The 11,811-nt window shown below is 40.2% G+C and overlaps 2 protein-coding genes across 4 annotated transcripts in view; one reads left to right on the forward strand and one right to left on the reverse strand.

Annotated features, from left to right (window-relative positions):
- The first annotated feature begins 1,184 nt into the window (after positions 1–1,184).
- Positions 1,185–10,358, forward strand: nfrkb (nuclear factor related to kappaB binding protein). 3 transcript variants are annotated; one of them, XM_014003134.1, is made up of 26 exons: positions 1,185–1,276; positions 1,563–1,707; positions 1,801–2,002; positions 2,278–2,405; positions 2,488–2,659; positions 2,833–2,937; positions 3,038–3,111; positions 3,187–3,268; positions 3,353–3,545; positions 3,638–3,749; positions 3,830–3,956; positions 4,043–4,120; positions 4,209–4,285; positions 4,388–4,434; positions 4,943–5,003; positions 5,090–5,264; positions 5,365–5,471; positions 5,716–5,839; positions 6,003–6,082; positions 6,190–6,386; positions 6,466–6,736; positions 6,811–6,990; positions 7,971–8,702; positions 9,348–9,454; positions 9,527–9,662; positions 9,834–10,358. In XM_014003134.1, exons 2-26 carry the CDS (start codon positions 1,582–1,584, stop codon positions 9,972–9,974), a joined length of 3,834 nt encoding a protein of 1,277 aa, XP_013858588.1. In that variant the 5' UTR covers positions 1,185–1,276; positions 1,563–1,581; the 3' UTR covers positions 9,975–10,358. The 3 variants fall into 3 exon arrangements, with proteins under 3 accessions (XP_013858588.1, XP_013858590.1, XP_013858589.1); XM_014003135.1 differs by having other exon boundaries at positions 1,242–1,276; positions 1,559–1,707; XM_014003136.1 differs by lacking the exon at positions 9,527–9,662.
- A 6-nt stretch (positions 10,359–10,364) lies between these two features.
- The window catches only part of tmem45b (transmembrane protein 45B), a gene marked incomplete in the record, with an annotated part of 8,530 nt that continues 7,083 nt past the window's right edge, over positions 10,365–11,811 (reverse strand). The window contains 1 exon segment of the mRNA XM_014003137.1: positions 10,365–10,612. Coding sequence (XP_013858591.1) covers positions 10,501–10,612 — 112 coding nt within the window.

Here is an 11,811-nt window from a genome sequence, read left to right on the forward strand (position 1 = left end):
TTATTTTTAGTTAGCATATAGCTAAAATCTAACGATGGTTATATAATAGCAGCTGCATTCTGACGTGATAAGCTGTATGTTTTATATTCAATTAATATATGATCGATTAGTTGACTAATCGAAAAAATAATCGGTGATTAATTGTTTATAAAAATAATTGTTTGTGGCAGCCCTAATGGTGAATGCTGTTATTGTTAATGATAACTACTACAAAGTTTAAATTATATAGTCTAACAACTTTTTTATAGATTTATTGGCTTTATTGGGGTATTTCTAATGAGTAAAACTTTACTTGATGAGTTGTAATTTAGTGCTATTTTGAGCTGCTGTCTATCTTTCAAATTTTGTGTTTCAAATTCCCTAAATTAATGTTTACTATTGACAAATCTCTGCACACTTGTAATAAAAGGTGAATTGTTATAGCTGCATCTGGCTGCTATCTGTACAATCTGACTTTGACAATGTCTGTATCTTTCACAAAAAAGCATGCATGCATTCATTTTTTAAAATCTAATGTCTCCACTTAAGTATTTTATTTATTAACCTTTATTTAACGAGGCAAATGTCACTGAAATCACAGATCTTGTTTACAAGGGAGGCCTGGATTGAACCCAGCACCTTTTTGCTGAGACTTCAGCGCCACTTATATGTGTAGCTAAAGAACAAGAGTTAAAAAGGGTTAAATTGGTCTGATAGAATGTGTTTATTATATGTTATCAATGCAAACACGAAAAAGCCTTTGATGTGACACGATTCCTTTTTGTAGCAAAAAAAATCAAAATATAATAATATTTTATGTCATACAAATAATGTGTGAAATAAGAAAACTTGATCAATAATCGCCTTGTTCTGTTGAAAATTTTGTATGTTGAATTATTCTGTTTTTAATAAAGATTGTTTTGTTTAGTGCAAGACAGCACTTCACAGCACACAGCTGCTAACCCAACAGATACTGAGCACTCCTACTGATGTCTAATAAATATTTTCCTTAATCACCCTACCAGCTGGATGTCTGTGGTGAAGAAGTTGGGACCTGATCAAGAGTCTGCACTTCTTTCTTTGCCATGCTGAGAGCCTGGGGATTTGCTTTCCTGAAAAAAAAAAGTGTTATAAATGTACAGGTACGAAATAAGTGTCGTTCAAACCACGTGTGTAGTTACTCGTCATTTCCTCTGGGGGGCAGCACAGCACGCGCTTCCTGTTTATGTCCGTAGAAGAAGAAATTAYTGCGTCTGTAAAATTGTTCCCTACTTTAGTTCAAAATAAGCGCAGCCAGGTAAGCCTTTTAACTACTTTTATCTGCATCCTGCGCTTGTTTGTTGTGTGTTTAGTGCACATTGCGTAATAGAAGTTACATTTTGMGCCCAGTTTTGAAGTTGGAGCTAAATGTCATAACTATATTGCATTTATTAGCTTTCTAAGCTAATCAGGACAGGTTAGCTGGAGAGTTTAAAGCTACCTAGTTATGTATAACCTTACAGTGTATACTTCTTTTGCGAGGTGTCTAATATTGTGATATTTYAAAGTGTTTTCCAAGCCATATGTTTTTCTTTGTAAGTTAGACTGGTCGTCCAAAGAGAGATGGATACTCTCGCACAAATGCTCACGGACCCTCTSGATCCAAAAGAGGAGCACGGAGGACAGATTACAGAAGAATGCATGCTTGGAAACAGTAGAGTTAATCTTCCAGAGGATCTACTTGAGGATGTAAGTAGTCTAAGTCTATGATTTTTTTTCTTTTGTGTGTACCCTCAGCCACTGTTCCCGTATGAGTAATCGCCTTATTTTTCTTTGCAACAGCCTGAAATTTTTTTCTCCGTGATGAGTGAAAGCACCTGGAAGGAAGTCCTGACAGATTCTCAGAGACAACACCTGCGCCACTTCCTGCCACAGTTTCCTGAGAACAGCACTGAGCAGCAGGACATTACTATCAGTGACCTGTTCAACAACAGAAACTTTAACTTTGGAAACCCTCTCCACCTTGCACAGAAGCTTTTTAGAGGTKCTTCCTAATCTTTATTCACACCTACACTGCTGTTAATTGAGCTGATTGTCAACTTAATGCATCAGCAGCATGCCAAAATCAGCACTGATGGTGTTGTTTGTTTGTGTGTTTATTTATACACCTTACTCTTGTTCATTGTTGTATGTTGGTGCTGTTTGAAGTGTTCTCTTTAAATGCTCCCCCTAAATGCCTATTTCTCAAACCAAAATACAACTCTGTAATTCTGAATGAACTTTTAAACCCTTGCCTTGTTCTGTTTGTAATTATTTCAGATGGTTACTTCAATCCTGAAGTGGTCAAATACAGAGAATTYTGTGCCAAGTCCCAGAGAAAGCGCCACTTGCACTCTCTCCAGCAGTATTACCACAAACTCCTGAAGCAGATTCTCGTCTCCAGAAAGGTTTGGTTCTTGCTTATTAATAAAGTTGTTGACTTTTTTTTGCAGTTTATTTCTTGGAATTCTTGATTTGTCCTTTTTGTAGGAGCTGCTGGACTTTGCAGTTCACAACGGTTTGGACTTTCCACCAAAAAAGCGTTTACCAAATAAAACTCAAGCTGAAATGCGGGAGCCGAGAGTGAGAAGACGACTGAGTCGGATACTGAAGGAGGTCAAAATGGAGTGTGGGGACAGCAACGCTTCGTCTGATGATGATGGTCAGTCTTGTAAATTTTATTTAATTATTCATTTTATTCTCTTATTTCTTCATTCAGAAGTCGCTTAAGCTGATGACAGATTATTCTAATAGCATTCTTGTGTTGCTGAGTCATTTTTTAACGTTGATCCCTACTTGTTTATATATTTCACCTGTTCACMGTTTGCGTGTTAGATCTGTCATTATGGACTCCAGCACCTCCGTCTCCATCCTCTCCACCGCCCACGGTCTCCCTCAGAGTTCTTCCCAGCCTCTCTACTCCAGACATGAGGATCACCGGTCAGTGATTTATCTGCATGTAGATGGTGATTCGATAAATATTAAATCTCCATGAAGGCATGCTTTTAAAGAATTTTTTTTCTTTTTTTTTTTTTCTCAGAAAAATTAGAACTAGGTGAGCTGGATTTAAAATTCATGCTACAAAACCATCATGAGAAGAGGAAGCGTCAGCTGGTAAGTTGTGATCAGAGGAGAAAACAGAGTTTATTTTTTATTAGCAAACTGTAGAACTAATAATTAGTTTTTTAGGACCATCCGGACTTGGTAACTTCTGATATTCAGCTAGGAGACATACTTGCAAGAGCAAATCTTGGTCGGAAAGGGGCTTTGCGTGAGTAAATAGTTTTGAAATATACAGGTTTTATTTTATTTTATTTTTTTCTCAAAGGGGAGCATTTTGCTTTTCCTTTTTCAGCGGTTTTCGACCTCCCTCTGCCTAAGAAGAAGATCAAAGAGGAGAGGAAGAGGAAAAAGTTAAAGACTATAAAAGTGGAGTCGGATGATCCCTGTGAGATTCTCACACCGTCAGACGCCTCCTCAGCTCCTCCAGTTAACATCAACTCCCTGCCTGATGCCCCTTCTACTCCACTCATCAATATCAAGGAGGAGTGAGTTTTGTTCCTCTGTAGAATCAAAAATATTTACAGTCTCTTGTATTTTAGGGCTGATATAAAACAACCAAATATCACAACTATTACAGAATTGTGGAGGAGTGTCAGAGCAGCCCGATTCCTGTTGAGGAAATCACTTCCAGTTTCTTCAGCTTGTTGGAAAATATCTTAAAATTGGAGGGTCTTGCCAGCACCTCAGCGGTACAGACTCCTGAACGTCACATAATTATAAAATCAGTAACATTGCTAACGATGCTAACATCACTGTTCTGACTGCACAGTTGGAGGAGAAGGTTCAGACATGGCAGTCCTCTCCTGCCAGTTCTCTCAACGTGTGGTTCACATCTGCATCATGTTGGTCCGATTTGGTCCTTCAAGCTCTGCAGTTTCTCGCTGGGGAGACTAAAGGTAGGCCAGAACACTGAAGTTATAGGCGTTCTACCTCTTGGCGTCATAAAAATGTTGATTTTCCCTGCATTTTGTGTGTCGATCAGATGGCATGATGGCACTCCCCAGCGGCTTTTCTCCGTTCGTGGAGTTTGTCGATGGATTTCAGCAGTGGAYGTGGATTGGTAAGAGGGTTTAAACATGTGGCTAACAGTGGCAACAACACTCGGGATGGTTTAATCCACGCAGATTAARATCCATGGCTTGTTTTAGGTCCGACTCAGGATACAGAGAGGGATCTCAGTGCGCTTTGTCAACTCTGGCTGGACTCCAAAGATTTTATTGTCAAGGTAGCACAAAGTTTCAGCACCGACTTTACTATTTCTGCTCGTTTATATTGAGGATTTTTTTTGTATGACAGTTTTTAAAAAGGCTTTATTCGTCTCTCACAGACAGAAAATGAAGACATGCTTGAGATGACGTCACCACCACCAAAACTGTGAGCTTTTCGCATGGCAAACATTTTATGCAAAATCCACTTATTTAATCATTAAAAACTTTTTGTGTACTTGGAGGCTCTATGAGTCCAGAAAGGTTTACTGTAGTCACTCAAAGTGCTTTGTCGATATATTTATATTCTGTCTGGGTCATAATTTTCAACTCGTTCAGTTTTCTATGAGGTTTTCTGAACTATTGCGATGGAACAAACTCATAAGGTCATTATATCATCGTAACCCCCCATGTCAAACTAGAATGGACCACTGTGGAAGCTGGAGTGGGGCAGTGTCTGAAGTGCCTCGTTTGGATTTAAAGAGACAGCCTCAAAATGAGTTGATCTGAGACATGAATCAGAAAAGGGGGAAAGAGGGGCTTGTGGAGTTACAATAAGGAGGAATTCAGAGGATTTAAATGTGAAAAAGAAGGATTTAAAAACACGATACHTCACCTTTGAGTATAAATCAGTTTAGGACTTTTCTTCAGTACTAAGGTTGTCTGCTTTCAAACAGCTCGACTGATTACGTGGTACGGCCCAGCACTGGAGATGAGAGACAGGTGTTTCAAGTCCAGGTTCGTGTTGATTCGACATTTCTAACATCTTTGCCTCTCTGTTTCTGACAAGAACCTAACCTGTCAGGTTGTGTGTTTCCTAACAGGAGCAGCAGAGATACAACCAGCCTCACAAAGCCTTCACCTTCCGGATGCATGGCTTTGAGTCTGTAGTGGGGCCCGTCAAAGGGGTCTTTGATAAGGAGATGTCTCTGAACAAAGCCAGAGAGCACACACTGCTTCGCTCCGACCGGCCACCTTACGTCACCATCCTCTCTCTAGGTTAGAGCTTTCATTTTATTCTTGTTTTTCTTTAGGGACAACTTTTTTAAAAAAAAATCTGCCTTTAACTCTATGTTGTTGTTTTTGTTTTTATAATTAGTACGGGACGCAGCAGCCAGGTTACCCAACGGAGAGGGAACGAGGGCTGAAATCTGTGAACTGTTGAAAGACTCACAGTTTCTGGCTCCAGATGTCACAAGTGCTCAGGTATGACAGTTCTCCATCTTATATTTTCATCAATTAGTTTATTAACGATTAATATGACGATCTAGTCTCTGGACCCCGGTTACGTCCTAGACTATGACTGATTTAAATCCAAGCCAAATAACAACCGTTGAAAGTCTTTTTGAWTAACTGCACACAATGTGATATAGTTGCCCACTTGATAAAGCCACACACTGACTGTGTAAGCAGTCGACGTATCTCGACTTGTGTTTGTTTTCTGTTTTAGGTGAACACAGTTGTTAGCGGGGCTCTGGATAGACTTCATTACGAGAAAGACCCTTGTGTTAAATATGACATTGGCCGCAAGTTGTGGATTTACCTGCACCGCAATCGCAGTCAGGAAGAGTTTGGTAAGCAGCAATCTGCCTTTAAATGCATAAAAACACATTGTAGGGTTTGGCAGTTTAAAGTTGTGATATTACGAATATTAATGACTCACTATTTAAGTGTTTGTAGTCTTTTTATCATTGCACAGTAACAAAATTGTAATACTATTTTCTTTGTTCCACTCAGAGAGGATCCACCAGGCTCAAGCTGCTGCAGCGAAGGCAAGAAAAGCTCTGCAGCAAAAACCTAAACCTGCATCTAAGCCTGTGAGTCCACCTCTTACTACACAAAGAACAACGAGTCTAGTTTGGCATTTTGCATGTCCCTTTTGTTTGGTATTGTTTCTAAAAACATGTCTGTTTTTATGTTTTAGAAATCTGGGAGTAAGGATGGAAGTAGCAAAGCTCCTGGATCTGTAGAAACAGCCCAGGACATAAGCTGTAATCCCATGTCACCAATCCCTACAACACCCACTCCTAACACTCCCGGAACCCCCAAGTCGCCTCTACCTTGCTCAGCCACCACACCTACAAAGACTGGAGTCCCAGAGACAATCAAAACCAACCCAGGGTCAGTTTGTTTCTATCATCAGTGCAGTTTGAACATGAAAATCAACTTGTCTGATAATTCTTCTTCTGTCCTCTTGCAGTGTTCTTCTTGTGTCTCCTCCCCCGCTGCCTCAGCTCGGAACCATTTTACCCACGAGTCAGGCTTGCCCGCCGGCCACACAGCCCGTTACATCCCAACAAGCTGCTCGGATCGTGAGCCACCTGGCGGCGGGCTCCCTCCCTCAGGTGAGGGTCGTTTCCGCTCAGCCGGGCCTTGGTTCATCAGCTGCAGGTCAGCAGGCCACGCTGGTGCATCAGACCCCTCACCAAATCCGCATGCCTGTGTCCGTGGCAGCCAAGGGCATTTCTCAGGTCRCTACACCGACAACATCATTTAACTATTTCACTTTTGTGCAGACGTATAACTGATGGTGTTTGTGCATTAGGCTGTGGTTTCTGTGCCTTTAAGAAGTCCGTCAGGAACTAGTCCAGTCCAGGTTCCGACCACTCTTTCTGTGTCTGCTCTAACTGTGACCAAACCGCAAACTGGATCTCCTGGAAGTCCAGCGAACAACCCCACGTCTCCAGCTGTGCTGCAGGGTGTGGCCAGCCCTAACATCAAACAGGTGACGCTTGTTGACACCATCAGCTTGATCTTTTGAGAACATTTTAAAGTGCCTGTGACYTCAAATTCTTGTAATAAGTATTTTTGGAAACAGGACACTGATAAAATATTGCAAAAAATTTCACCTCAGTGAGATGAACGACTGTTGAGATATTTGCGTGTGAAGTAACAGGAAGTGATGTCAAAGGGGAATGTCTGCATGTGAACAGAGCTTTGCTACAATAACAATCCAGATTGTAGAGAGAAATCTGATGTTTATATTATTTTGACTTGAGAGAGAAATGACGTTTCAATAAACAAAGACCAGAGTTAAAGGAAAAAAAATTGTATAGGTCCTCTGGACGGGTTCTTCTTTAATGAAACGTTTCGTCTCTCTTCCAAGAGACTTCTTCAGTCTGAGAGTTTCAGGCAAAATTCAGGCTTTTATGAAAAAAAAGCCATAAAAGCCTGAATTTTGCCTGAAACTCTCAGACTGAAGAAGTCTCTTGGAYGAGAGACGAAACGTTTCATTAAAGAAGAACCCGTCCAGAGGACCTATACAATTTTTTTTTCTTTGATTTTTTACCTGGATTACTGAGATGCATCAGGACAAAGACCAGAGTTTTCTTTCTTAAAGTGTTCCCGTTTGATGTCACTTCCTGTTTCACTTTAACTGAGCCAAGTTCAAAAGAAAATGCCAATTATGTGACAAAATGGTTAAAATCATGTGTATTTTGTCAAGTTTCTTAAATATAAAGATGTTTTTTTTTTTACTTTTTGTATTTGAAGGACAGGCATGTCACAGGCACTTTGAACTTTCGAGAACATTTTCAGTAGACAGGAAAAGTAGAAACATCATGAATAGCTAAATAGATTTCACTCCAAAATATCCTCTAACTCTGTTTTGACAGAAGTGCAGAACTCAGTCCTTAGGTTGAGTTTAGATTTTGTCCCATTGTTCTTTAATTATAATTAATATCTTGTTGTTGTTTCTGTTTATAGGTGTCCATAACAGGACAACTGGGAATGAAGCCTCCAGGTGGAGCAGGAATTCCAATATCTGCAACAAACTTGCGCATCCAAGGCAAAGATGTCCTCCGTCTTCCACCGTCCTCCATCACCACAGACGCTAAGGGCCAAACGGTGCTGCGGATAACTCCGGACATGATGGCGACTCTTGCCAAATCTCCAGTCACGACCGTTAAACTCACCTCGGACTTTCTGGGCACGGCCGCTTCGGGCAGCAAGAGCATATCCGCCACSCTGCACGTAACACCGCCCCAGGCGTCGCCGTCCTCCGCTGCCGGCGCTTCACCCTGCGCAGGAGAAGTCCAGACGACCAAAGCAGGCTCCGTCGCCTCCACCGTGCTGAAGGCAGGGGGCGACGCTGCCATACGCCTGATGCCCACTCTGGCCGTCACCATGGCTGACCAAAAGTCCAGGACCTTCTCCAGCGTGGCGTCCCCCGACAAGAGCGGGGCCACCATCCGGATCATGCCAGGCCTCGGCGTCATTCCTCCGAAACAGGGTCAGACCATCACAATGACGACCACCACGGGCAGCAAACCCCTCACAGCGACCACATGTGCCAATCTGGTGACCATGGCTGCGAGTGTTGTGAGCGGGGCTAAAGGCATCACGGTGGCTCCTGGATCCTCTGGTGCTCCTCTGTCCCTGGGAACGGCTGCAGCTACTGTGAGACAGGTTCCTGCTACGGTCGTTACGACACCGACGGTAAGACCTGCTGTTGGCAGTCAGTTCTAATCATGTTTGAAAAAAATAAAATAAAACAATCCAACAAAACAGACATCAGACACTGTAAGGGACACAGCTTTTAAGTCATATTTTACATAAAAAATATACTTTCATGATTGTTTTGCAGGCATTGTCATGTGATCATTTTAACAAGTCAAAGGTTTGCAAACTACCAATAAAATGCTAAATCATGTAATGACCTTTAAACAGATTACATCGTTTACTGTAATTGCTTGTTTTAGGTGGATATAGACTTTATCAAAGTCAAATATTGAATTTAACTTTTTAAAATGTTTATTTTTATTCGTTTTGGTTGAACTAGTCTTTCCACCTCCATTTTTTAAGTATAGTTTTGAATCTTTGACTGTTTAATACATTTTTGATCTTTGCGTCTTTAGTTTGATCTGCCTACAGCTTCAGTCTTTAAACTGAAAGTGTAATTTATTATCTTGTGCAGGGATTGGCAAACAGTAAAGACTGCAGTTATGTGTTTTCTCAAGAGGAAATGTGAAATCCATCTAAATGTTACTTTGTAAATAAAATGAGCTGTTACTTCTCCACTTTCTCATCATCTTAAGTTTTTCTCAGTACTTAAACACCGACTCTTCTTTGACTGCACTGTAGGGAAAGTTACCTGCTCGGATCACGGTGCCGCTCTCCGTCCTCAACCAGCCACTGAAAAGCAAGAGCGTTGTGACGACGCCGATCGTCAAAGGAAGRCTGAACACAAAGTAAGTCTCTGCTTATTTACTGTTGATAAAAAGGCAAGAGTATACGTTTTGTTGATGTTTTTCCCTGATCAGTCTGAGCAGCCTGGGCAGGAACATCATCTTGACTACGATGCCTGCCGGCACCAAGCTGATTGCAGGGAACAAACCGGTCAGTTTTGTCACGGCGCAGCAGTTCCAGCAGCTTCAGCAGCAGGGCCAGGCCACACAGGTCAGAGTGCATCACATTTAGACTCAACGAGGAGGTGAAGCCTGAACAACCTGCTCGGTCAAGTTTTCCTGTTTGGGAAGTCGTGATTCTGCATTCCCAGCTTAGAAAAATACAAATGTTTTTGTTCTGACTTGCTGCTTTCTCTGAGTTTAACAGCACTTTGTTTTTTAGGTTCGGATCCAAACAGTTCAGACGCAGCAGCTCCAGCAGCACGTYGCAACAGGCTCCCCAAAGTCAGTTTCAGCAGTGGTCGTCACAACGGCTCCTTCACAGAAATCTGTACCTGATCCTCCTCCTCCTCTTCAGCAGTGACACCGTTTTATAGTCTCTGTATATTCTTTCAAATGTTGCTGTTTGTACAGTCATAGGAAGAAATGTCTTTTTGTCTGGTGTGTTGTCATTTTCCAAGGTTCCATTAAAACATTTTCTCCACATTGTTGCAACTAAAACATGTTTGCATTTTCAGGCAGATTAAAATATTTTAGGGAAATCTTGTAAAATTGTTTTCTTCAGCAGCTTAAAAGTCTTGTTAATATTTAAATAGATTTGTTCATGTTTATTAAACCATTATTACAGCCTTGAGTATTATCAATTGGATGTGTTTTGAGTTTATAAAATGAAATATACAATTGTAATGATTTGATTTAATGTGATTTCATATTTATATAAAGGTGTAATAAACACTTTAAATCAAAATATTCGTGTTTTTCTTAATTTTTACACAAACCTTTATTCTGTAAATCTAAAGCACATTAGCAAAACATTTAGTGCAGTAATAAACATGAATCTTTTTGTCTATTAACAAAATTTCAGTAAAATAACAGAACTGTGATCATCTTCACTCTTCATCAGACTGCTCCAGTAAAGCTTTCTGCGAGCCCGACATGGAGGATGTATCTCTCATTCCGATCTCAATCTCTCGTCTTTTTTSGGAGAATCGCATCACGGTGCTGTTGGAATGAGACAAAGCTTTTAGCAAAATGTCCTGACCATACAAATGAGATACATTATTCAGGAATCTTTACAACAAACATGCATTTGCAAATGCTGTTGATGCAGGTGAGAAAAACTCATTTCACAACAAGAATGTGTTCTCTGATTAGTATGAAGCAGATCCTTCAAGGTTTTAAAAGGTTTTAGTAAATAATATCCTACCTGTAGTAGATAGTTTTCTTGAGCAACCTCACTTTAATTCTGACTGGACCACCAGCTAGCCTTACCAAAGACCAAAGTGGACTTAAGCCATTTTAAAAATAACTAATCTTAAATTTGTGGCACTTAAAAAAAACTTTTACACCTCATTACAGGATTATTCAGGCAGCAGTATTACAATATTCCTCTAGCCCGGTGTTAAATTCTGGCCCTCAAAGACCTGTTAATCCGCCTCTAAAAAGTCCACCTCCACTCCACTTATTCTAAATTAGAAGCATCTGTTGGAGGTCGTTAGCTGCATAAAGACGCCTGTCCACCCAGACGGACAGATAGATATAAAAGTTTGATATTAGTGTTTTAAGACTATCTACTTTCTTATCTGTGCTTGAATTTGCTGGTAATTTATCTAGTCAGAATCAAACTGGTTCTCCAAACAGATGTACTTCAAACAACAAGCAAGATATTAAGTGTTCACAACTTTTCCACAAAACACCTAAAAATAGCAACTGAACTATTCCAACAAAAAGGTGACACATTGTATTATGGACAGTATATTGTATGTAATCATACAAAATCCTGCTTGGCTGTAAAAAAAATTAGAAAATAAACATGTTACAGGTAAAAGATAAATCTAAAAATCATGTAATAAAAAAAAAGATAAGAGGTATTGCTCTTAATTCTGTGCCTTTTTTTTGTACCAGAACAAAACACACGCTGTTCCTGCCAAATTAGATAAATAGAGAAATATAGTTTGCCACAGTATTTCATATTTAACTAAAACAAAATGCAAAAGCTGTTTATGAAAAAGGAAGCCCACACTTAGTGCTTTAATCGGCTGTAGCCAGTGGCTGCCTATCTGATCAACTCAGCATAATTTTATATACAAAACACACACTTCAGTCCTCCCAGTATTTTAAACTAGTTTCTGTATCTAATATATAAACTTGTATTTCTCCATTCCAGAGATGGTTGAACGAACGTTTGTTTATTTAAGCCT

The sequence above is a fragment of the Austrofundulus limnaeus genome, unplaced genomic scaffold (genome assembly GCF_001266775.1).
Source record: "Austrofundulus limnaeus strain Quisiro unplaced genomic scaffold, Austrofundulus_limnaeus-1.0 Scaffold17, whole genome shotgun sequence".
NCBI classification, from domain to species: domain Eukaryota; kingdom Metazoa; phylum Chordata; class Actinopteri; order Cyprinodontiformes; family Rivulidae; genus Austrofundulus; species Austrofundulus limnaeus.